Source organism: Ambystoma mexicanum, chromosome 5q (genome assembly GCF_040938575.1).
Source record: "Ambystoma mexicanum isolate Mex_15411 chromosome 5q, UKY_AmexF1_1, whole genome shotgun sequence".
Taxonomy (NCBI): domain Eukaryota; kingdom Metazoa; phylum Chordata; class Amphibia; order Caudata; family Ambystomatidae; genus Ambystoma; species Ambystoma mexicanum.
The window spans coordinates 843,463,880-843,491,512 of NC_090933.1; the positions used below are offsets into that span (position 1 = coordinate 843,463,880).

General features: G+C 45.8%; 1 protein-coding gene across 2 annotated transcripts in view; it reads right to left on the bottom strand.

The window, feature by feature from the left end:
• LOC138497708 (membrane-spanning 4-domains subfamily A member 15-like) overlaps positions 1–27,633 on the bottom strand; it is a 770,802-nt gene that overhangs the window by 184,332 nt on the left and 558,837 nt on the right. For both annotated transcript variants that reach the window (XM_069621333.1, XM_069621334.1), the window contains exon 6: positions 6,304–6,453. In XM_069621333.1, coding sequence (XP_069477434.1) covers positions 6,304–6,453 — 150 coding nt within the window. The remainder of the gene's footprint in view (positions 1–6,303; positions 6,454–27,633) is intronic.

Below are 27,633 nucleotides of genomic sequence, written 5' to 3' on the forward strand. Positions count from 1 at the left end.
CCAAAACAAGTACTCCACTCACAAGCCCTATGGGTTGTTGATGCAACCAGAATTGCCAAGCCAGCCATGGTCTCAAATATCCACAGACTTCATAGTAGACCTGCCCCGATCCCAGGGGCTGACATGTCTTATGGTTACCATTGATTCCTTTACCAAGCTGGCCCATTTCTCAGCGCTGAAAGGAGTACCATCCGCTACAGAAATGGCTGAAGTATTCCTTAGAGACATATTCAGGCTTCACGGGTTACCTGATAAGATTATCTCGGACCGGGGCTCTCAATATACCTCTCGATTTTGGGGCTCACTATGTCAACGGTTAGGGATAGAGAGGGCCTTGTCATCCGGTTTCCATCCTCAGACTAATGGCCAGACAGAACGCCTTAATGCCTCCCTGGAACAATACCTCCGATGTTATGTCAACAAGTATCAGGACAATTGGGTGAGTCTTCTGCCCACCGCCGAATACGCATATAACAACGCTGTTCACTCGGCGACGGGACTCAGCCCTTTCTTTTGTTCGTATGGTTTCCACCCTCGAGGTATATTACCAATTTTCTCTTCACCCTCAAATATACCCACCATCGAATCCACCTTAGATCAAATAACCTCTGCCCACACTACCGCTCAACAAAGTCTGATATCTACCAGACGCCGGTATAAGGAGGTGGCTGATAGAAGACGTTTATCCAGTCCTGATTGGAGGGAGGGAGAGCGGGTCTGGTTGTCCACCAGATATCTGCCGAGATGGGTACACCCAACCAAACTAACCCCCCGGTTTATCGGACCTTTCAAAATAATCAAGAAGATTAACCCAGTGGCTTATAGATTACAACTTCCCAAGTCCATGTCTCGGATACACCCAGTCTTTCACTCCTCCCTCTTTCGGCTAGTCGATTCAAGCACTCCTGTCAGAAAGGCTACCGGGATAGCGAGTCATCCCCAGGTCATACCCGAAGAATACGAGGTATCTGCCATAGTAGATTCCAGATATCGTAGAGGCAGATTGGAATACCTTGTGTCATGGAAGAACTATCCCAGCTCGGAGGATTCTTGGGAACCCAGGTCATATGTACATGCTCCTAGACTGTTAAAATGTTTTCACCGAACACATCCGGGGAAACCCGGAGGGGCAGGATCTGGAGGGGGGCATACTGTCATGCACGGCAGCCGCGGCCGCTGGCGGCTGTGGAGACGCTGGCGCTGGAGCGGCCATTGTTAAGGCCGCTACGCAGCTGCACGTTCTCCAGCCGCGGTCTAGCTGCTGTCGCGGTCGCTGGCGGTGTTGGAGACGCTGGTGCGGAGCGGCCATTGCTACGGCCGCTACGCAGCTGCTCGTTCTCCCGCCGCGGTCTAGCTCTCCGCCGTCGGATCAGCGGCGCACTTTATTACGAGCGCAAACCCGGAAGCCCGCGCGTTGCAACCTATTCACGTTAGGCTTCCGGGTTGGTACGCTCTAGTGTCTTTCTCCGTGCTTCTGTTCCTCTCTCGTTCTCTCTCCTGAGAACGTTCTGCTGTGCCATTTCATCCTCTTCCTTACCTCTCCGACTCCCTTTCTCTCTGCAGTCCTTCTGTTTTGACAATCAACTGGGCATCATCAGTTCTCCTGTTCTTTTCTACCTGTCGAGTTCCATCACCCCCATCCTACCTTCGTTCTGGAAGGAAGTTTGTTCTGTGTGGAATCCTTCACATCATTGCTGACCTGGCATCCTGTTATCCGATCCCCTCGGAAGGGGTTTTTTGTGCCTTGTGGCTTTTTCCCCTTCATTGGTCTGCCCCGGTTCGGGGGCCCCCCTAGGCCCCGAGTCAGAGGGGCAGGGTGGCTTCCTCTCGAGGCAGACCCCATCTGCATTCCCGAGAAGAGGCCCTGAGAAGAAGGAGATTTGGACTCCAAACAGAAGAAGAGACAGCAGGTGAGCAGGAGGGCATAAGGGTCACGGTGGATAGTAGTGAGGAGTCGAGTAAACCAGGGAGCCATTGTGACAGTCCCGCAGTTTCCGCAGCGTCTAGTGTATTTTTGAGAATATTATGTGTCACCTGTCTAGCCTCAGAGACGACCACCAGCAGGCGTTATCGGTTAGGTTCAGGTACTTCTTGAAGACCTTCTTGGAGCAGGCACCATTGCATGTTGCTGTAACTAGCAAGAAGTGTGGTATTATTCGCAATTGTGGTAGAATAGGCTGCCAATGTGGTAATACACTTGCCAAGGGCATATCGCTTCTTGCAGTCCTTATCCGGCAGAGCCTCTGCTGTAGACAGTGGCACCCCTCCCCTCTTTCTGGTGGTTGTAACAACCCGAGAATCTGGCGTGGCAGGACCTTGAATGTACATGGTGTCCGATGGTGAGGAGCGAAACAGTCTCTCAACCAGAGTGTTGACAGCCCTAGTGAGGGAAGGAGACAATAAGGAAGGAGCGAGGCGTCTCTTTATGGAATTCAGCAGAGGAAGAGCCTGACTTGTGGCAGGTTTTTCTTTGAGGATGTCCTCAATGAAATCAGAATCCTGCACAGTCTCCTGTGTTGCGATTTGGAAGCGGTCTGCAGCTCTCTTTAGGATGGCATTAAATACCATTTGGTCATCTATTGGCGATGGCTGCCTCTGTTGAGACGAGGATGGAGGGATCAGACAAATAACGTCTGGGTCTTGGGTAGGAGTGGGTGAGAGCCAAGGCCCTTAACCTACTGGTTGAACTTGTTCCGAGTCTGGGCACTGGTCCGTTGTGTGCTGACCAAAAGGATTGTCCTCATGACTAAAAGAATTGTCCTTATATGTTTCCTCTGGTTCAGAATACTCAAAAACCTCCTCCTGGTGAGTTTGTGTTTGAATTGGGAGCTTCTGCAGCTTTGGATTAATAGGACAGGAGTCCTCCTCTCTAGGTCTCTTAGGAGTAAGGCATATCTCTGAGAAGTCTATGAATTGCAAAGTGTTATCCATATAGTTCTCAAACCTTTGCCTAGTCCACAGGAATGAGGCAGAGGGGTTTGGACGAGGGAAAGGCTCTTAAGAAGGGGGAGATTTACCACATAAAGCACTAGAGAGGGCTGGGTCCCTTCAGAGTACTCCTCTCGACGAGAGGGGATGGTTCTGGGCTGTTCTGCAGCCGAAATAATAGCCACAAGACTCTCCCATAATTTCAGCCGCTGTATGATGGATTTAGACATGCCTGTATGTGTAGTTGCGGTTGCCGAAGCCTTAGGAGCTGACACGCCCTTGTACAGCATGTAGGCACTCATGTGCTTTTTAGTGGGAATGCCCTAATGAGTAGAATGCCCAGTCGCATGGCAAGAGGACGGTTGCGGGGAGGGCGCCGGACCGCAAGTTTTGGCAGGCACCGCCTAAGTCTTTGGCGGGCCTGTTGGTGTTTGACGCTTCTTCTACGTATCCGTCGAGAAAGCTCTGGGGGTTGTGCGCTTTTCCTTGGATGGTGCGTGTGTGCCCCTGTTGCCGGGGTGTGAACTCCCCATAACAGTACTAGTGGTGTGTCTCTCTGGGACGGGCATCTGGGAACCGGAGGGTTCCATCGAAAGGTCTATGGCCTCCAGGTTGGAGCCATAGCTGCCGCTAGAGTCCTCATCACTCGAAGCGACGGCGCCAAAAGGGGAGCCACTTTCCGCCTGCATTGCATAGGCCGCCCACCGCGTTGTCTGCTTATCTTTTAACGTCTTAGAATGAAAGCTTGCAGGACTTACAGGAACGCTCATAGAGGTCACGAGGTAAGCATCTATTGCATTTGCGATGGGTGTCCTTCCAAGGGTATTTTCCATTGCATGACGGACACAATTTAAATGGAGTCCTCTCCATAGTAGAGGTGAAAGGCAGCCAGACCAGAAAGGGAAAGAGAGGGGAAAAGGAAATTCATTCTCAGAAAGAATCAACCCAGGGCCCCACTCTCCCTACTGTATGGGCCTGGCCGGATGGCCGAGGCCACACGGTCGACAGACGTCGATGGATGCACCAGTCACCGAACATCAGTGGATGTCTTCGGTGTAGGGGTCCACAAAGCAGTCGTCGAAGAGAAGAAGAAGTCGAAGACTAGACGACCAACGGTCGTGGGACAACGAAACAACTATTGAGCAATATATACTCTTGCGAGCTCTGCATAAGGCAACCAACTAGTTGGGCAGAAAAAAACAATCTGAGGAACATCGACGTGTGAGGGATTTTGGGTACACATTAGGGATAGTGTTCTAGTCACGCCTATGTCGACGTCCTCTTTCGATCCTCGAAAGAAAGATCCAATACTCTGCAATCACCACTAGATGTCAGACTATATGCTCAGCATGTGATTCTAAGCAGATTAACAAGCATCAGAAATATAAATATGGTATATAGATTTTGGCAGACCATGGACTCAATCACTGAACAGATGACAGAAAATGCCATGGAATGTATCCACAATAAACTGCTGCAATTCTAAGCTTTACATTTTAGTCAGATACTTCCTGACTAGTGATTACTGTTGCATGAATCAGGCTGCAAAATGTTGAAATAATCTGTCTGGATTCTACATTGAAATGTCAGTGCTCAGTGAGATGAAGATGTTCTGTACACTTAAGTCATCATGGTTATGCTCTGTTTGGAAGATTCTAACTACCGCTTGGCCACTAAGGTCTGCATGATGGAATTATCATGGACAGTAGCAATCCTCACTATGCAGGTCCTTTTGCAGGGTGTAAATCACTGTGGAAAACGCCAAGGTTGCATTCTCAATCACTGTGAACCAAGCGAAGAGTTAAGATCACGTCATGGGTATGAAGAATGTGAAACGCATGCAGTCTCAAAAGCATTCAAACTTAGAAAGGAGAGACACTATCTCTTCATCCCTAAAGAAAGGGTTTGCAACCAGTGGCTCTCCTGCCCATTGGGAGTACAACTCCCAGGACCCCTCAGCATTGACTGGGATTGCAGGGCTGATGGGAATTGTAGTCCAAAACATCCGACGACGAAAAGGAGGTAGAGACCCCTGAAGCTACATGAACCCTAATGGCTTATTGGAGCGTCAAACATTGGAAATGAGTTGCTGCGTATACACAGCTATAGTTAGATGGTAGGCACCCCTTTTAGCATTAACCAATCTCAGGAGTGCTGGGAGGATAGCTAAGGGGCACTGCGTTTGTCTTGGAAGCAAAACAACGCATAGCAACACAGGTTTGAATCCTGGTCTCGCGCTTAGAAACCAATCTCAGGTATTAAGCGTGTGATAAAAGAACAATTATAATTACTCACAGGTGGTGTTCCTTAGGGGGCTGCAGAAACCCATCTTCAATAGAAAAACGAACTGAATACCACGAATCGTCTCACCAATTGCTGAAAGATAAAGGTGCCCTGTTATAAGTGGTGTATCTCGCCCCACATGGACATCCTAAGCTTTAGACAAACAGCTACAACTTACCTTGCAGTAGGAGCATTTACAAAACACTCTCCGTGCATCACTGGGATGAAATTTGATCACAGTGCCCTTATGAGGATTATCTCGCCCACTTCCACTAATAGCCCCTAGTGAAAAAAAAAGAAACGTACCTTCCTGAGGGGTGCAGCGCTGCACCGTATTTTCCCATATTTTCCCAATTCTGTTTCATTTTTGAAGGCGTCACGATCATCAACACTGAAAATTACCTTGGAAACCTATGGAGCGGCGCCTCGCCATGCAGCAAGTAAAGTTCCTTTCATATTTTTTTTTTTTATAAATGTAACTCCATTAGCACCTACATGGGGAACTACACAGGTGCTAATGGCAATATAACCCGTGGCGGTGGGCCGTCCCTGCCGGAAACAACACGAATGCAAAAATTAAGCACCTGATTGAAGCCGCTGCGGGTCATACCGCCTCATTATACATTACAGAATATCATTGTAGCCCCATACATAGTAAATCAAGAAAGCCTACTCAGCATAGGCCCCATTTATCTATATGTGCAATTAATTGCTGTTGCTTTTCAAAGATGTTTGGCTGAAGACGCAGTGAAAAGAGCAGCCAGCGCTCCTCCCACCTCAGAATACAATTCTTCAGCAGTCAGAGCCAAAGCCAGGCTGCTAAATACTCTTTTCCATCAAGTGCACACAAGGTGACGCTAGAGGCAGACAATGGGCCTGATTTTCAAAAGCGAATTTCAATGGGAAACCCCCAATGAAAAACACCTTGTAAATCAGGCCCGTAGTATTGGCTGCAAGGAGAGGCCAGGACAGAATGTCACCTGGACACTGAGCGAGGAGAAGGATTTGAAACAAAAGATACAATAATATGGCCGAAAGAGTTAGATGGTACAAAACAAACCTCAGAATACGCAAAACAATAAGCTTATTTACCAGAAAAGCAGGTTGCACGCAGTCATAGCGGTAATTTGAATAAGAGCAGTCACGTGCATATCTTGATATTATTAAATCGATAATGCAGATGATGAATTCAATTCCTGAGGCAACGGCACTGATGACATTCATTGCCAAACTTCCTTTCACCTGGAAAAACACAGAAATGGGCAATGTTACATGAGGGTGCCTGGTAGGGTTGGACTTAAATGTGGCAACAACGCCAGTCGGGTAGGTGGGTGAAGACTGGGAAACACGTTTCCTTTCAATTGAAATGGACAGCCATGTGGAGACTATAAGCTTTGAGGTAAAACAAAGCAGGAAAGCAAAATGAACGTACAGAAACCTACCGAACGGGATGACAGGTATACATTGTAATTGGTTATTTATAACGCGGACCCGGGAGTTGCACCGCGTCGTCTTCCTTCCAAGGCAAGCGCGTTGCCCCTGAGCTATCCTCCCGAGACTCATGGTGTTCCACATAGTTTGTACATTGTCTCAATTACTCTTAAACTGCAGGAGCCATATGACAGAAAGTTTGCATCCGTGGAAGTGCAATTAGCACAAAGGCAAAAATTCCCCTAGTTCAAAAACATGTTATTGTAAGCCAGTTAGGCACTGATGCTAGGACAATAGCAAACGTTGCCCTGGTGCAAAAGAATATGTTTTAGCAGCTGGCAATGTATGCCATATTGTAATTGCACTCACACTAGTGCAAACACTTCTGCAATATTGACCAAGTAATACTACCACAGGGGTGGTATTACAGAAAATGTGCGCCGGTGCACATGCAATTTGCACTAGGGCAATAGCTGTCCTACTTCAACATAAAACCATATTATTTCAACGCATTTTTGTACCAGGGCTATATTTACCCTAGTTCCTGTCCCTTGCCCTGATGCAAGAATGCACCGAAAAAATAAGATTTTTGCAGTATGGCAGTTTTTGCCCGAGTGCTAATTGTACTTGCACAGACGCAAAGTGTCTATAAAACCACAACGTGTGCTCTTTCTACAACTGTTTCTCCTCTACCTCTGACCTATAACTGTTCAAATGCACTCACTGAATTAATGTTTCCCTTCAGAAGCATTCTGCCCTGTTATTTCCCAGCCTCTCTCCTTTACAACACATATTTTCACATTTAGTTCAAAATTCTGGTCCCCAATAAAGCACATGTTCCTGTTGTATTGTGTTTGTTTCCATGAGGAATTGAAAAGTCATATATTCTCTTTTTCTCTGCCATTTCAGTGTTCATTCTGCTTGATCTGGTACTAGGTACACTCCCTGCACAGTAGTACTGATATGCAGCTCTCTGGTGGTAACAATGGGTAGGACTGACTCTTTAAATTGCACGTGGCTCCTTTTCGAGTCGCCAGGATATGGAGCAGGATAAATATTTCCTGCACAAAAGTTTGGCTTTATACTAACATAATATTTTCGTAACTGCATGAAACTAATGGGGTCCTCTGAACTCTGCCTGTTTTAGCACCTGCTAAAACAGGTGGCTTCCACAGGAATGCATTGTAAGCTTTACACTTTTTAATAAACAAAGTGTAAAATAAAAGTGTTGAAGCGACTTCATCTATTTTAACACTTTTGTTTTACAAACGCTGTGCAAACGTGTACAATTGCATGGAGGGGCCCCCAAGTAAACGTAGATGGTCCCCTCCATGCAATTACTACTTAATCGAAAATTGCTTCATCAGGCACTCTCTCTCCATTTCATTGTGTTGCCCCAACGATGGCCTCCTTTAAATATGTCAACAATAATCAATGTTATCCTGTTGACAGATTGTGTTGCTTCTAACTGATACAATGATTTGATATTCAGGTGAACCAAAGGTTGACCTGAAAATAAAATGCCCACTAGCAGTTTTCCCATCTTCCAGACATCTAATTGACCAGGCCCTGCCACTCAGCTGATCCACCCAACCACCAGTTTGAGGGGTTTGGCCAAGCAATACAGGTAGCTCATGAGGAAGTGTGTGCCTATCTTCACCCACATCACCCCTTTCCACTCTTGGGCATCACCCCCTGCATGTCTCAGCACTGTTGTAATGACATTAAAGTCAAATAATTGGACAGTGTCAGGTTTCGGACCCTCTCTATTACTCCTGTCAAACCAATTTACTTTTATGCAAAACACATAGGAGGAAAATAGACATTTAGATGCCCTCACGGACCACATTTTAATTTATACCAATCAATGTTGGAAATTCAACATTTAATACATCAGATACATCTTACATTCAATATATAATAAATCACAAAAACAAACCCACATAAGAATTTCTTAAGACATATGGAATCAAACCTAACCACTATTTAAGAACAGACTCTGATATACAATTAAACAAAAAACATCCCTATTGGTGCAGTCCTAAAACACTTGCATTGCCCCATAGTGATGAAGAGAGAATAAAATACCCAACAAAATATAGACCACATTTAAACATACACACAACCGTTCATCTTTGTCAAAAATTTTCACAGAGGTTCAAGTATAGAAGATATCCCAAAAACAATCGGTCTCCCTGGTGGATTAATCAGTTTTGCATGTATTTTTGGGTGTATGTAGAGTAAAGGGATTATAAAATCCTTTCTGACCAGAAAATCAGCCTCTTCAGGACTAATCAATTTCCTTTCTTTTGCATTCCCCGCATAAAATACTGGATAATCCACCTGGGAGACCGATGGCTTTGGGGATATCTTCTATACGTGAACCACTGTCAAAATTTGCTGATGTCTACCTTCGACCTTTGGTGGCTGACATGAACATGTACTTAGGGCATACAAGTAGTGCCACAATAATCCTACAAGGTCACGAGTTCGATTCCAGTGAAAACTGGTTGATCAGTTTGGCTACAGAATCCCTCTACATCAAGATCCCACAAGCCGCCACACTAAAACTAATTGAAGAGAAACTGTGGCTAGGGAAAGGTGAGCACCCTGTTCCCAATTTCTTTCATATTGTGGTGTGTGTTGGTGGCATTACGATATAATTGTTTCCAGTTCATGGGGAAATTATACCAGCATTGTGAGGGCATGGCAATGGGTGTTACTATGACCCTCAATTTAGCAAATGTATATGTTGACATGTTTGAGAGCATTGAAATCTTTTTGGATTCCAACCCCTTCAGAGAGAGCATCATTCAATCAAATAGGTATATTGGTGACAACATTATAATTTTGCAAATAAACAAGATTGATTACAATGGCATTCCTAGAGTGGATTAATTCTAGAAATCGCCATTTTAAATTCACATCAGCAATATGAAAATTCATTTTTTGCATCTCATGATCTGTATCCATAATGGGTGTTTGCAAAACAAAACATTTCACAGGAATGCCTTGTTACATTATGAGAGCTATCATGATAGGCATGTTAAAGAAAATGTTCCTTTTGGACAATATTTACGACTTTGTAAGAATAGTAGTGCAAAGGATGCATTCATTGAAGAGACTAATTGCCTCATTGATAAGTTGACTACACGAGGGTACCCTTTCCAGCAGGTTAAATGTGCAGCGATTTTTTAAAACCCAATCAAAAATTGAAGGCTCCACTTTTTGCGTACAAGGACAGTGCCAAGATCAGAAATCTTGTAATGAGGAATGACATTCGGCCACGAGCAAACACACATCAGGGTGTACTTGACACATGGGATACCATCCTTGTGGCAAATGTGCGATGTGTGAGCAAATAAAAAATACCCTGGAAGTCGACCTTGGCCTTAATAAGATGAGGGTACTGGGGAACTATACACATTGTGAAAGCAACTTGGTGGTCTATGTGATAACCTTCCCCTGTAAAAAGTATATAGATAAATGCACAAGGAAATGCAAAACTAGAACGAGTGAACATAAAAGCTGCATAAAAACATGGTGGAAAAGGCTCCTCTTGTCCAATATTTTTGGGACATGGCCATAAGTATGATGATTTTGAGCAGGTGATTCTACTGAAGATAATAGGATGATCTGATTTCATAATTAAAAGGTTAGCTCAACAGGAAAAAAGATACTTTTTTTGACTGAAAGTCATGTGATAGGTCTAAATAAAAAAATTGAATGGTTCTTGATTTCTTTAAATGAAGAAGGGTTTTGCAAATTCAACATATCAATGAATAACAGACGTTCAGCAATGCATTGCGTTTTATCTCCTGGCAAATCAGGCAATGAGATCTCCGGGCTATATCAACTTTGGAAGATTTCTTCATCTGGTCTGCAGTCCCGTGGTGTTTGTCTTGTGATCCTTTTTTCATGACAGTTGTGTGAGCAAGTTGATTTGTTTTTTCTGAACCATCATAATGTTGTCAATTCCCTTTTATCGGGCCATAAAGTGCCTTGTTCTTTGTACGCATGCGCACACGGACAGATGTTATTCCTGCTGCGACGTCTTGCGCTCATTACATGATTTTTGGATCACTGCAGATAGTTATGCTTTTCTTTCAGTTTCCGTAGAAACAGCAAGCATGCACCGAAAGACGTTTTCTCCTGCAAACGTAATGTACCTATAGTACATTTTGACGTAATTATCGTCAGGCATCCATGTTAAACCTTACAGTTTTCCCAACATTAGGATTGAAACAGGTGTTTTCTTGTGGCTCGGAAGTCACATGTTTCATAGTGGGACAAGATATGCAGCCATATAAATAAGGTAACATTTTAAGAGAGTTAGGGACAGGCATTTCCTTTTGAGAATGGTTGAATATGTTGGAAACCAATGCGTATTAATCTTCACACTGAGTCTTTTTGTAGATATAAAAATAGAAGTTGCCGACAGTACATCCTATCAAAGTCGTTTCTGCAACCACTGATATGTCTCCAGACAGGTATCTCCTTTGGGCATACATGTATTTATTTTTTTGCTTTCACAAACACCATTTGTGCTCAATATAATTATTTGAATAAAGTCTCCAGCAACCTGAACTATTGAGGTAGTCTGCTGTTTTTACTCCTTTGAGATAATTATAAAAGGTTTAAGGAGCTTTGAATTCATGAAAACACAGTTGTTCCTAGAAGGTTTATCTAAGCAACCTGTGGAATAAGGTATCCGTTTTGTTGATGATAGTAAAACAGGATGTTTTTCACTTTAAAATAAATTGAAACAATATTGCATAGAATGTATTCAATTGCTAAGATATTATTTCTCTGCATTACATTTTGTAGACTCCACATGGATCCCCAGAAATTAAATGAATTTAAATCCTTAATGATGAAACAATCAGTTTAAACCTCCCTGAAGAAGGTCCAGCACTTGATGTCTCTAGAGGACTGAAGCATGTGCACGTAGCGAGCAGATGGCACTTCCCTCGCTACATAAACGGTGCACATGAAAAATTTAAGAATGTACAATTATGTTCGAAAATGGAAACAAATGTCAGAAAGATGAAGGGTTGTGTGTATTTTTAAATGTGGTCATTTCATAGAGGTAGTTTTGTCTCTCTCCATCTGTTCACTTTGGCCGTGTTTAAGGACTGCACTAATAGGATAGTTGTTTGGTTTTTAATGTATATCAGAGTCTGATGGTCTTAAATTGAGGTTAAGTTTGATTCCATTTTTTTTCGGAAATCCTTACGTGGGATCGTTTTTGTGATGTATTGTATATTTAATATAAGATGTATCTGATGTAATAACTATTTAATTTCTAACATTGATTGGTATTAATTAAAATGTGGCCCTGTGAAGGCATCTTAATGTGTATTTTCCTCCAGTGGTTTTTGCATAAAAGTATGATATAAAAGTCACCACTCTGCAAATGTAAAGACATATATACATGTTCTTGCTGGCTATGCCAATAAATGCTGTTATCCATACACATACTCCTAATAGTTTTGCCCTTAATGCCAGTAAATAATGTCATGCAACAGTGAGAAATCAATCATGACCTTGTTGGCTGCACAAATACACCCCTATATGAATGGACACTCCTCATGTTGGATTTGCCTTTAATGCCAATTAAAATGGTTATTACACAGTAGGAAAACCTGTCCAGAGTGGTTGCACAAATGTAGGTCAGTATGGTCATGTAAGAACACTTAAATTGTTGGCTTTGCCCTTAATGCAAGAAAAAAATAACGAGCTACAAGAAGAAAACAAGCCTTTGCTAGCTGCTCAAATGCTTCTTACCCCCTTGTACAAACCCTCATCATGCTGGCTTTCCCTTTAACAACAGTATTAATTGCCATTCCACAGTAAGAAAACATGTCTTTGCTAGCTGGACAAAACTTACATGCCAACATTATCTATTCTGTTTGCTGGTTTAACTTTAGGGCATAGAGGGTCCAGAAAATTAAGGCGACACTGCCCTAGTGGTCCCTATGGGCATCCAGTCTTGCACATTATCAATTTAGCACTTTTGTGAGTTGGCTGATGGAGACTTGGTATCTGCCCATGGTATTGCATATGACTATTTGCGGCTAGCCTATTGCTTAATAGAGTATGTCATTAATACGTTTCAGTTTAGCTGATTTGGCACGTGATGTGTTATGTTGGGTGTGACATCATCCACTATCAAGTGCAGGCACTTTGCTCAAGGCTCTTACTGAGTCATTGTGAAAGAATGTCATCTGTTATGTTCTACTTTCTAAACAGAAGGTGGTTTCTTTTCAGCTATGTACGATCTGCAACAGGAACACTTTTATGGCTAACACTTGGACAAAAGATGGGCATGCTTAAGGTGCAGCAGTTTTCCTGGTGTCAAACAAGATTTGGTGAAACAATTGCAGCATATGTTGAATGATAATAAATATATAAGGGACCTGAAAACCACCTTAGACGGGGTGCCTCACAACTGTGATTTTCAAGTCATCAATTATGCTGACAGAAAACCTGTTGATGGTTATAGAGGTCACTTGAACGTGCTGACAGCGAATGAAGTGGTGTCAGTGATGGTAGGGCAGCAGTTTGAATGGCTAAATATTGTTTTGCAGAACCACTATAACACGCTTCGGCGTATCACCGAAATTCACTGTTCTTACAACGCCCTTTAGTACCCGCTTCTGTTTTGTCATGGCGAAGATAGCTACTCAGTTCATATTCCTCAATGTAACACCAGAACCAAAATGCCACTCAAAAAGACAGTCTCTGCAGCTTCCTTTTATTCTTATCGCCGCATGGTCAGGCAAGATGAGATAAAAACTTGCTGTAATTCTGTTCTCTCTTAAGTCTGTTTTTGGTTGACATGTATGCCAAAATAGAGAGCGAAAAGTTGAACTTCATTAAAAATAACCAGGCACAACACAGGGCAGAAAGTTATATTCATTTTAGGGATGCTGTAGGAGGGCAGGACTGATGCTAATCAACTAGGTAAAAAGGTGCTACTACCGTCTTCATTCACCGGGGTACCCAGTTACATGAACAAAAAAAAAACAGAATGCCATGACATGTCTGCCACTATGGCCGTCCTGACCTTTTTTTATAACATTCACCTGTAACTCTTGGTGGAAAGAAATCATTGATGCATTGCTGCATGGCCAAAGGTCCCATGATCGCCACAACATTATAGCCAGGATGTTCCATTTAATAGTTAAGAAAATGATGGATCTTTTAAATAAGGGAAAATTGTTTGGCAATGTTCGGTGCTTCATGTTCTCTGTGGAGTGGCAGAAGCGGGGTCTGCCTCACGTACACATTTTGCTATGGCTACAGCAATGCATTTCCCCCGACAAGATCGATGATGTTATCTGTACTGAAATTCCTGACCCTAATAAAGACCCTTTCCTTTACAGCATCGTAAAGTCCAACAGGATACACAATTTGCAGTGCATCAACGAAGGCAGCTGTAGCAAGAGGTTCCCACAACCTCTTTTCAAGGACACTCAGACAGGAGATGATGGATACCCAAAGTATCGACAAAGGTCTACATCTGACAGTGTCTTCATCATTGATATCAACGGTATGCAGTTAGACAACAGCTCAGCAGTACCTTATAATCCTGTGCTTTTAAGTACTTTTAATATACTTATTAACATTGAGTTCTGCAACTCTGTTAAATATATAAAAATGTATTTGCAAGTGCGTGAGCAAGGGAAGCGACTAAGCACATTTTGCTCCTGAGAATGACAAAGATGAAGTAAAGCTTTACAAAAGTGGTCGATACATTAGCAGTTCCGAGACAGTGTGGCAAATCTTAGGGTTCTCTATTCATGAGAGATACCCAACTGTTCATCTTGCTGTCCACCGGGAAAATGGTCAACGTGTACATTTTAACTTGAATAACTTGGTTGATAAGAGTCAAAAACCCACCGAAAACAACACTCATCACTTTCTTCAAACTATACAAAATGGATACCTTTGCAAAGACTCTCCTATTTTGTGTGGAAGAATAACAAGTTTGAGAGATTGAAACAGGGAAAGGATGGCGAAAGTTGGCCCAGCGTAAAGAAGGATCATGCGTTGGGAAGGGTATACACTATACACCCTAATAACACAGAATGTGATCACCTGCCTGCTTCTACATGACGTGTGCAGTCCAACATCCTTCTCTGATCTGAAAACTGTCAATTGTGTCCTCCATCCCACTTACCAGTCAGCATGTCATGTGCCTGGCTTGCTGGAGGATGAAACACATTGGGATGCTAGCTTAGAGGATGCTGCTCTATGTGATTATGTGATTCTCCTCATAAATTACGGGAGCTCTTTTTAGTAATGTTGGTGTTTTGTCAACTCTCCAATCCCTTGAGTCTTTGGGAGAAGTGTAAAAACAGTCTTGCTGCAGACACCACACGGCAGATAGCAAGAGAGTTACAACACAATGCGCTGCATGTGATGGACATTGTGTATAAGAGGTGCCTGTTAATGATCGAAGAGGTGGTGTTAGCTTTGTGAGGGAAAGGGTTATCACAGTATAGTCTGCCGCATCCGACAAGGTCTGGAGGAGATTTGGGTAACACAGAGTCTTTGGGAGCAGTATAAAACAGTCTCATTGAGGACATCACACGGCAGAAAGCGAGAGTTACAAGACAATGCGCTGCATGTGATAGACGTTGTGTATAACAGGTTCCTGTTATTGATCGAGGAGGTGGTGTTAGCTTTGTGAGGGCAAGGGTTATCACAATATAGTCTGCTGCATCCATCAAGGTCTGGAGGAGATTTGAGTAACAGACTATTTAGGGGGCACACTAGCTATGATATGAACTCTTTGACACAAGAATTCTTGACTAACGAAGGTTCCTTGACAGATGAGCAGATTACTGTCTATAAGCAGGTCCTCAAGACAATTGACACAGGATCTGGTCAAGTGCTTTTCTTAGATGCTCCCAGTGGCACTGGGCAACCCTTTCTCAGTAACCTGCTATTAGCGAAAATAAGGAGTAACAGTGGTATAGCCTTAGCTGTCGCATCATCTGGCATTACTTTTTGAAGGGTGATAAGACAGCTCACGCTGCCTTTAAGCTGCCTCTTAACCTAATACACAGAGAAATTACAATATTTCCAAACAAAGCAATATGACCCAAGTACTCTGGGATTGCAAACTAATTGTTTGGGACGAGAGCACTATAGAGCATAAGGGAAGTTTGAGGCCTTAAGCCGAACCCTTAAAGACATCAGGGGAAGCAATGGGGTGATAAGAGGTGTCACTGTGCTACTAGCTGGGGACTTTCGGAAGACTTTTCCTATAGTGCCTAGAGAAACACGAGCTGATGATGTAAAGGCATTAATCAAATCATGCTATTTATGGCCAGCTATACAAAAAATTTCCCTCAAGAAGAACATGAGGGTTCCTTTGTTAAAGGATGTGATTGCAGGTCGGTTCTCCTAACTGCTTCTTAAAATTGGCAATGGAGAGTATCCCATATTTAAGAGCAAAATTGTCATCCCTTCCCACCTAGGCACCGTTGCAAATTCCCTAGCACACCTCACATCCAAAATGTACCCTGACATAAAAAAGGTAATGGCTAAATCTACAGAATGGTTATGTGAGCATGCCATTTTATTGCCAAAGAACAGCATGGCTGCCGTAATCAATAAGATACTTTTTATTCTTTCGGAGGAGTCCAAATGTAGTACAAATCTGTAAACTCAATGTTCAAAATGATGACACAGTCCACTACCGCGTTGAGTTCTTGAACACTTTAAATCCTCCTGGTCTTAACGAACACACACTTCTTCTCAAAGTGGGAGCACCCGTCATATTATTGCAGAACCTCAACTCACCTAAGCTCTGTAATGGCACCAGATTACGAGTTAAAGCTCTCCAAAGAAATGTGATTGAGGCTACGGTGCTAACCGGTTTTGGCCAGGGGGAGTCCGTGTTTACACCAGGTATACCTCTTATACTTTCAGAATAGCCGTTTGAATTCAAAAGACTTCAGTTCCCCTTAAACGTTTGTCTCGCCATGACCATCAAAAAATCGCAGGGGCAGACATTAAATGTAGCAGGGATTGACATAAGGGAAGACTGCTACTCGCATGGGCAGTTTTACGTGGCCTGTTCCAGAGTGAGCTCACCTAACTCTCTGGTAATCCTAGCACCTCAAGTTAGAACCACCAAGGGAGTAGTTTCTTACCTGTAACTCCATTTCTCCAACGTTGATATCTTTCATGGATTCACATGTTGTGAATATTCCCCATCATCAGGCTGGGAAAACCTTGGTAACCTTAAGATAGCGTTTTCCTATGGAAAACCTCGACATTGAGTGTCCTATCAACATCTTTTAGGGTGCTTTAGCCTGCACCAATAGGACATCTAGTATAAATAGTCCCGCCCCACAGCTTCCCTTCAGATTTTAACCTCCCAAAGTAGAGGAAAACCAAACAAAGGGTTGCTTGCAGGGGCGGTGTGAATGTGAATCCATGAAAGATACCAACGCTGGAGAAATGGAGTTACAGGTAAGGAACTACTCCCTTCTCCAGCATTGGATCTTTCATGGATTCACATGCTGTGAATAGATTACATAGCAGTACGACCACTTGGTGGTGCATGACAGGCAACCAAAACCCCATGCTCCCAGGTCAGAGTAAGCAGCCTAATGAAGCAATCCCACAATAGGCATGAGAAACACTGACCATTAGAACAAACCAAACCCCGGAAGCTGCGGGGCTTACCTTATTGGAACAGGCATTGGAGGACCGCACGCCCCACCTGCACATCTTCCACATGTTGTTGCCCCAGGCAATAGTGTATGGTGAAGGTATGCTGCACTGGCCAAGACGCTGCTTGGCAAATGTCACTGAGCGGTATGCCCGCCCAGAGCTGCACTGACGACGCCTTGGATCTTGTAGAATGGGCCTTAGGAGTGGCCCGCAAAGGCTTGCCAGCCTTTCCGTGGCAAAAGGAAATCGTAGAGGAGACCCAACGGGAAAGCCCTTGCTTAGAAATCAACTGCCCCCTATTGAAGGGGCCAAACGCCAAAAACAGCTGCCTCAACTTCCTGAAGACTTGTGTCCGGTCGAGCTAAAACTTCAACTTCATCTTAACGTCCAAGCAATGCAGCGCTTTCTCCGCAGGAGTGTTAGCCTAAGCGAAAAAAGCGGGCAAGGCAATTGTAGAGTTCTTGTGAAACTCAGAAGGCACTTTAAGGATAAAGTGCAGATTAATAGAGAGGAGAACCTTGTCCCTCATTAACCTCAGATATGACAGGTCGATGACCAGAGCTTGGAAGTTCAGAGACCCTCCTGCCCGATGTAATAGCCACCAGAAAAGCAACTTTGAACATGAGGAACTTCACTGTCGCTGTCGAAATAGGTTCAAACGGCCACTTCATGAGAGCTGAGAGAACGACTTTGAGACTCCATACCGGAGCAAACTTCTTCTCTGAGGGAAATGTCCTGAAAAGACCCTTGAGGAAGTGTTTGACCAAACTGTCACTGAACAGAGGAGTTGAGTTGCGCTGTCTTGTGAACATGGAGATGGCCGCCAGATGGACCTTGATCGAAGACGACAGCCCAGCCTTCACCAGCCATAGAAGATATGGCAGAAGATGAGCTGGTGACGCCTCTAATGGCCATAAATCCAGTTGCTCTGCGCACCAGGCACAGAACCTGGTCCACTTTCGACAATATGACACGTTGGTAGACGACACGTCGTCCCGGGAGGATAGCACAGTGGCAACGTGCTCGCCTTGGAAGCAAGACGACACAAAGCAACACAGGTTCGATCCCCGGGTCCGCGGTGAGAAACCTCAGGGTATTTAAGCGCATTATAAATACGCAACTAAGACAAAAAACAATTACGTAACTAAAAAACAAAATTCCTGTAACAGCGCCTCGATGCCCGCGGGCTGTGTGAGCGCTTTAAAAATGCAAAATAAAATAAAAAAGATGGCGCCCTTGCTGCTGCCAAGATCCGACGGCAATCCTGGGGGATTTCTAGATGTCCAAATTCGGAGTGGTCAGGAGCCATGCCGCAAGACGCAGACAAACTCGGTCATGATGCCACATCTTTCCGTCGACCTGTGATAGCAGATCCGGCTTCGACCCCAGATGAAGCAGGTTGTCCACGGCAAGGTGAAGCATATCCGAGAACCATGTTTTCCGGGGCCAAAATGGGGCCACCAGAATCACCCTGCACTGGACCTTGCGGACCATCTGGATCATTCTCTGAATCAGAGGAAAGCCTATGCGAAGCAGGCCCGCCCACGGGAAAGAGAACGCATCCCCCCTCAAATATGGATGAGCCACCCTGCTGGCAAAAAGTGGGCACTGCTTGTTTTCTGGGCTGACTAACAAGTCCAGAGGGGGAGACCCCCAATTCTTGCCACCTGGGTGTCCTCGGTTTCCATTCGTGCAGCTGACCTGTGTCCCTGTTGAAAGCACCCGCCTGAACATTCTACACTCCCGGTAGATGGTACGTGGTGATGTGAATCCTGCGAGCAACGGCCAATGCCAGACCACCTGAGCCTCCCGGGACAGGAGCTGTGAGTGTGTCCCGCCCTGCTTGCACAGGTAAAACATTGTGGTGGTGTTGTCTGTCAGAATGCAGACCTCTGTATCCCGAATGAGAGGCAGAAAAGAATTCAGAGCCCAGTGCACTGCCTTCAATTCCAGAACGCTGATGTGTAAGGACGCCTCCTTGAGGGTTCACGCGCCATGAACCTGAAACTGGTTATGGTGCGCACCCCAACCCACCTGGGATGTGTCCGTCATGATCGTGTATCGAAATTCCGGCTCCACCTGGGGCATGCCCCTCACAATGTTGTTGGAGCGAGTCCACCACTACAGGGCCTTTGCCAAAGCTCGGGAGATCACCTTGTCGGACCAGGGACCGAGGCTCTGCGACCACCTGTAGGCGAAAAACTCCTGCACTGGCCTCATAACCAGATGACAATTCAGGATAAGAGGGATGCAGGACGCCATGGATCCAAGAAGAGACATGTATCCTTGAAAGTCATTGAAATTCCTTGGTCTTTTGTGCAGACCGGAAAGAACGTCGGAACCCTTGAGAGGAATAACTGGGGCGACCGTAGCCCCTGTCGCGGGAACCTGCAAATGTGGCATTCCTTGAGGCTCCTTGAAATGCACGAAAGGGATGAAAAGCGTGTCCACTCTGAAGCGTGCCCAGTGACCTTGCAGCATCAGAGTCTTCCTTCATCCCTTTCAATGCCTCGTCAACTTTTGAACCAAAGCAGCTGCTCCCATTCACATGTCATGTCTACCATTTTGCTTTGCACCTCAGGCCAGAAATCAGTACAGCGCAGCCAGGCTTGCCTACGGAGAACCACATCATTGTTGATCTGTTTGAATCCTGACTCTGCCAGGTCCACCGCAATGTTAATGCTGTGGTTGGAGGCGTCCTCCCCCTCTCAATCCAGCAGCATTTCCTCCTTCCTTTGTTGCTCAGGCAGATGATCCAGGAGTGGAGCCAACCGGTGCGACATCTCCCTGTTATATCGAGCCATAATGGACAAAGAGTTGGCTGCCTTGACCGTCGTAGCCCCCACCGTAAGCACCTTCTTGCCGAACGCATCCTGCTTTCGGCCTCATTGTCCTCATTACGGCCAGCCGCCGACGACACCACCGACTCCGGTGTGGGTTGTGATGTGAGGCACTTCGGTGAAGACTCTGGCGCTTAAAATTCTTCTCCAAGCGGCCCATGACTGCAGGTTCCGAGAATGGATGGTGCATCGTGCGCAGCCCCTCCTGCCACACGTGGTCTAAAAATGGGGACAGAGAAGACCGCCTACCGTCTCTTCCCCAGGTGATCGAACAAAAAACAGTCCTTGCGCTCCTCTTCTGGAATAAGGCCAAACTTTTGACAAGCCTTGGCTATCATTGTATGAAAGGCGCTGACATAATCGGGTGGACAGGGCTGAACCGGGCTGATTGGTATCCCAGGTATCCGCCCGCCTGGGCGATGACGACACCATCGACAGAGTGTCACGTGGAACACTATCAGGATCAGAATTCACCAGCTCCCCTTCTTCTGGATGTGTCCGGGGTGGGGTGCAACCAACCAGAGACTTCACCGGCGGCTGAACCGTAGGTGACGTACGCGGGAGGCCTGGGTGAGGGGCACCAGCACCCTCCTCTTGTCGCGGCACAACCAGCACCTCCTCCACAGGACCCACAGGGCTCGGCGGAACTGGGAGCTGCGCATCCAACTGTCCCAACAGTGACTGCAGCGTGGTCAGCACCTGCATGGACAGCAATGAGTGTGGATTCAACAATGGGTACTGAGGCAGGACAGCACTCAGGCCTGACAACGTGGACGGCCCTGCCGGTTGCAGATCCAACACCGACAGATCAAAAAACGGATGACTTTCACCTTCCAGACTCGAGTCCAAGTCATACGTCGTGTGGGTATTGTTGCAGAATTTCCAATGGGAGCAACGGCCAAAGGGCGGACCCCAACTGCCACGGCACGTCTGAAGCCAACGGTGCACCTGCCGCCGTGGTTGTCAACGAGGATTCAAGCGCGGTTGACGATGGAGCAGTCGTCACCCCGGTCGACGAAGGAAGAGAGGGCAGCACCACCACCGTCGACGGAGGGACTTTCGTACGCAAGCCCCTCAGCTACGGAACCAAGGCCGCCACCGGCCGGCCATCTCCGGCGAAGTGGACCATTTGGACGTGGAGCTGGATCGATGTTTGTAAGACTTACGGCCTGAAGAGGAACGGCGAGCACTTTGCCGAAGAGGAGGATGCTCGAGACTTCTTCTCAGCCGCCAAGGACTTGTGCGACAGCATTGCCGACTTCTCCGGCCTGGAACACACATCCTTTGACTTTCCAACACTGGGAGCTTTGTCCTGAGACGGACCGCCCAAATCTCTAATCTGATGCTCCGACGTGGTGCCAGAAGACTCCCCACCTCCGACGCTGGCCCTGCTTCTTTGAGAGGGTTCCGCCTACCGCGCCCTCTGGAGTGAAGACGACACCTTCTCTGCCGTAGTAGAGGACTTGCCCAGCAGTCCGAACCAACCTCGGAACCCGGGTAAATCCCTTCGTTTAGCCAAAAAATCAACCGCCAATTGCGGTCCTTCAGCGTCTTCTGTAAGAAGCCATGACAAACCTCACAGTTGTCCGCGGAATGATTGGGATAAAGGCAATAAAGACAGTCCGCATGCCCATCCCCATCGTAGATGTTCTTTAGGCCGCAGGTCGCACACATGCAAAACAACGATGACACAACCAGAAGAAACAACCAGTGAAAGCCCGTGTAGAACATGAAGAGCAATTTTCTCGAGAGAAAACACGACTAAAATCTGCAATAAGCATTGCTTATTACATTAAGACATTGTTAGGGAGAATTATCATTTCTGTGCTAATTCCCTTCAACCTTAGGGACCACCAGCTCTTTTGCTGGACTTCAGGACTTTTATTGTTCACCCTGGAGTGAGTGAGACCTTTTTCTCACTCTCTCAGGTATTTTTGATAGGCATCACCTTTTGTATTTTGACACACAGCACCTTCAGTGCAGTGTCACAGAAAAGTCCTTTAGATTTCTTTTAAGGATTAAATACCTTCTCTTGGATAAACTACTGTTTCCAAGAGTAGTAAAGTGAAATTGACGTTACTTACCTTTTTCTCTTTGTAGACCCAGCACACACCATTTTACGTGGAGTGCTGGGGGTTACTCAGTAGCCCCTTTGTCTACTTTCTCATGTAACATTTGTGTTACCCTCACTAATATTAATGGCTGGTGGCAGTGGTTTAATGTTCCTACCATTAAGTGTTTTTACTGTAGGCTGAATCCTCAGCTGCAGTATTGCACCCATCGATGCCCATTTTGCCAAAATGGCCCTGGTCTTTTTTTTTCGCCATTTCTTGCTTGTGAGGTTTTTCTTGGGTTTTACTCTGCGCGCCAAACCAGGTTTGTTCCCTGTGTTTGCTTTGCCTTTGGCAGGCTTCAGTGCTGAAACCCGCCTCTGACACCAGCGTGTCTGGCAGGGCAAGAAGTGAGGGAGGTTCCTGAAACTTCCTGTGCTTAGTCTCCTTGGTTACAAGAATGCACCTACAGGAATGCACCCAAAGTGATTGTCTGGCTGGCTATCCTTGGAGGACAGTCACCCTGCTGTGTGAGTGACAGCTAGGCTGCGAATGAATGGGAGAAAAAAAGGCGAAGTCTTTTGGACAGAAGGCAGAGTCGACCACTGGACGAAGAATCCGAAGAAGCGAGGGGAGCCCATCAAGTGTCCGAGATCTGCTGTGGTGCTATTGACCAGTCGCTAAACCGCAAAGTACTGCTAACTTGAAAAGAGCCCTTTGCTGCCGCTGACCAACACGCAGTGCAGGAGTCCCCACGACTGAGGCCCAGGAACACCGGATCTGCAGTACTGCAACAGGAACAGAAGCCAGCTGAAATCTCTTCTTATGACCTAAGGTACTGTGTTAACTAAAGGGGTACTTACCTTCTTGGTTGTGTAGTTAGTTTGTTCTCACTGGAGACTTATAGTAGCTGCTTTTTCTCCAGAGTTGCTTGCAGCTTTGCTTTCACAAGTCTTACAGCTTGTAGCCCAACAGTGATACTTTTCTACAAACACTCTATAGCATTGTGCAATACTTTTGTGCTAACTGCAAGAAGTGCCTCAGCTCTCCTAGACTTTACTCAACTGACATTGGCTATCCTGGCCCCATGCAGACTCTACTTACCCTTTGACTTTTCGTTTAACTGTCCCTCATAAGTGGTACATAAGTTATATGTATTGCTGGGCAAAAGTTATCCTTTACTTTATTGGGGGACTGTAAAGTACTTACCTGTTCAGAGAACTTGCTAACCTTTGTTCCCTTACCCTACCCTTTAACTTTTCAAGAACTCAGTATTGCATTTAAGTGTCCAAAGTGATATATCAATGTCCAAAGTGTCAATTGAAGTCACCTCAGGGTGTAGGAAGTGTCTGTGTGCCATCCCAAAATGTTATCTACTTACTTAACTGAAATCTGAGAAAGTGTTTAAGTGTATTTTATTGTTGCATCTTGCCCTTTCTGAAGAAAGCTTATTATAAAACTGACTGTATAATAAATCCTTACTTTACTAGACAATCTTGAGTATAAGTGTTATTTGGATACCAGTAACTGTTAATCTCTATGTTGCAACTCTACAGCTCACAATTACCCCTCTTGAGATAAGTCTGGCTGCTCAATCATGTTACCAACTTGTGTAGTACAGACCTATACCAATAGTTGGTACCTATTGCCAAGAGGACAAGGTTGGTGTAGTCTCCCACAGGGTTACTACATACACTCTTGCCTGACACTGGTGGCAGGCGGTGAGGATCTGTGTAGAGTTGTTACATAGAATATTTTGCTGTGCTTCTGTTCAACTAAACCTCCACAAGGCTAAGCTCCATCAGAAAGTAAAAAAGCAATTGTAACATGCCAGATATGGATAACTTTAGTCAGGAAGCCCTGATAATGTGTACAGTAGATCATCTGAAATAAATGTGTAAAGTCAGGGGCCTGCCTGTAAAAGGAAAGAAAAATGAATTGATTACAAGGTTGTTGAATCACCAAAGTTTGGGTAGTAGGCCCACAACACTTACTATCCCAGGAAATGTGGAAAATGATGATGAGGATGACAATATAGGGTCAGGAGAGGTAGAAGGATCTCAGGATGAGGATCTGCTTATGCCACAACCTGCCTTGTTGCCTGTTTCCATTGGGACCCAAAAAGGTCCAACACTGAGCCCAGAATATGTTTCTCTTGAGATTAAGAGAATGGAGTTAGAAAACAAAAGAATTGAAGCTCAAAGAGAAGCCAAACATCAGGACATCAGACTCAGGGAGTTCGAAATGCAACATGAAATTGATATGAAAATAATGTCTCTTGAATCTGTTTCTTTCCAAGAGTCCTCCAGTCCCAAGAAGCCTTGCATGCCAAAGGAAGCAGTGCGTACATATGATGTGTAACTTGATATATTGGATTGGTTGGGTAGGAACAAGTTACTAACCTGTAACTGTTGTTTTCTAGCATGGGTCTGGCATGGATTCATATGCTCATGAATATTTCCTGTCATCAGGCTGGGAATCCTCGGTAAAGAAAAAATCAGTTTCAGTTTTGTTTCTGAACTGTCTTTATACTAGTAACCAATCTCTGGTCTCTGTGTCATACTGCCCCCAGCCAATGACTGCCCTCTACCAAAGCCCCTCCTCTGGCAGCCATCTTCAGATTTGGTAGTACGTAAAGTGGGAGTAGGACCAAGAGAAGAGCTGCAGAGGGGTAGGCGGGAGGATTTGCATGTGAATCCATGCCACACCCATGCTGGAGAACAACAGTTACAGGTAAGTAACTTGTTCCGTCTCCAGCATGGGGTCTGGCATGGATTCACATGCTCATGAATACAAGAATACATAGCAGTACACACATGCACAACCACGGAAGTTGGCAAGGCTCACCATTAAGCATTTCAACAACTCAACATTAAGCATCTCTTACCTCCTCACCAGGCTCACCTTCAAGCGAACAGGTTGCGCAGCACTGCCTGGCCGACTCTGGAATCCTCCCTGGAATCCCAGTCGATGCAGTAGAGTTTCGTGAAGGTGTGTGTCAACCTCCACGTAGCAGCCCTGCAGATGTCTAGCAGGGGCACACCAGACAGGAACGCCGTAGTAGCAGCGATCCCTCTGGTTGAATGGGCTCTCGGACGGCCGGGCAACTGTCGGTTTGCCAACCAGTTACAGTGCATGATGCAGCCGGAGAGCCATCAGGAAATGGAAGCCTTCGAGAGGGCCTTCCCTTGGTTCACAGGGCCAAAGTTCACAAACAGCTGTGATGTCTTCCGAAAACTCTTCGTGGGGTCAACGTAGAACTTCAGCGCTCTAGCCACATACAGCAAGTGCAAAGTCCTCTCAGCCAGCGACGAAGGCGATGGGAAGAAAACAGGTAACACCAAGGGCTCGTTGAGATGGAAGTCCGACGGCATCTTGGCCATGAAGGAGGGGTGCGTCCTCAGCAATACCCTTGTCTTGTGATGGCCACAAGAAACGCTGTCTTCCAAGATAGGAACTTCAGCTGTGCTGAATGCAAGGGCTCGAATGGCGGACCCATGAGCCTGGTCAGCATCACATTGAGCTCCCACGCCAGGGCTGCAGCCTTCACCAGTGGGAACTGTTAGGGAGAATTCTCTGTTTAGGCTAAATTTCCTAACCTAGTGGGTCTCCCAGCAGCTTTGCTGGATTTTCGGGGTTTATTTTTTTCTCCTGCCAAGAGACTCTTTTACCCTCACTCTTGGACATGATTTGAGTGTATCTCTTTGATTCTATATGTGTTTAATGGGCTATGGGGTCTTTTACTCCATAGGGCTTCATGTGTTTTGGTGATGTGTGTTACACAGCACCCTCAGTGCCGTAACACAGGGGTGTCATAGTGACCCCCCAGTATAGACTCCATACCCTGGGACTGACTACTGTCTCCCAGGGCATGTAAAGTCACCATTGACTTTACTAGTCTCAAATTCTGAACAGAACCAGTACAAACCATCATATTGTGGACGTACTGGCCGGGGCAATTCGATTGCCCCGGGGTCTGTTAGTCGAGGGGGCACGTCTCCATCCCCCCTGATCGAGTTTTGGCTGGTGGCAGTGGATACTACTATTTATATTCGACCGCGAATATATCCCTATGGGATTTCCCATTGTTCGAGGCTACCAACTTTAATTATTTAATTCCTATAGCCTTGAACATACCGCTGGTTTATTTATTTAATATTAATTCTCTGGTTGGTATTTTTTGCCAAGACTCGGTTCTAAAATGGCGTTTGTGTTCTCTTCTGTGACTCCAACCCAAGTCGAGCCCTTTGTTCCACTTTTTGGCGGGCTTCTCCACAGAAGCCTCCAAAAGTGGTGCCACTCAGTCTGGGTAACACAGGGGGTGTGGGAGGGGTTTAGGAACCCTGGACTGAGTTGCCTAGGCAGCTCAAGTCGCACTCCGTCCTGATTGGCCCAAGTGGTGAGCCGGCTGGCTCACCACTTAGCATGTTTGAGTGACAGCTAGGCTGAGTGAATGGGGGTTTTCTGCATAAAAGCAGGGCTTTGGGGACTGAACTTTAGAAGTCGCCACAGGACCTAAGAATCCCACGAGGGAGAAGCTGAGCCGACCTGCTACGTACGACGACACCACCGGTGGAGCCCTGCTGAACCGTCTCACCACTTTTCCCAACGACAGAGGAGATCTCCAGCCCGGAGAGTCTTCTTCCTTCGACTGGTGGGGATAACCAGTCTGCTTCCTTTTTCGCTTCCTGGAACAACTCATGGCCGCCTTGCCTGTGCCAAGCACCCCGGCAACCGGGATACCACGTTTTACCACTACCGCGAATCAAAGGGTAGTACCTTTAACCGGAAAACTCCGCGGCTGGTTTCTTCCCTGGCAGTGCAACGACCTTCATCTTTCCTCCACGTCGAGATCTTCTCTTCCTCTGGACGACGCCACAACTTGCACCCACTGCCAGGAACAACTGCTCCCGCTGGGGGATCCTTTCCACCTAAGGTACCGTGTTCCGCCTGGCTTCCCTTGCAACCGACTGTACGGGGTAGATTTAGCCCCCGGCTTTCAAACCTGGGTTAGCCTGGGACACCCTGGCTAAACTTTTCTGATCCTAACTAAAACCTCCCTGAACTCCCTGCAAGACTTTGTAAGCCTGTTGTCATTGTGTGATCTTGGGTGCATTTGTGCCCTCCTCTCTCCAAGAGTGGGCCCGGCCTATGGACTTTGGCTCACAAGTAACTTTTGACTTTCCTGCCTTGCTTAAGAGTTCCTAAGTATTAGTGTGGTGTATTGTCCTACATTCTGCCTTTTTCCATCCATTTTTCGTTAACTTATTGGAGTGCCATCTATAGTTAAGCGTTCACCTCTGTCTGGAAATAAGTGGTGTTAACTAAGACTTGTCTGATAAGGAATAAGGGACGTATATATAATAATAGTAACTGTGTTTAGAGTGATTTACAATGTTAGTGCT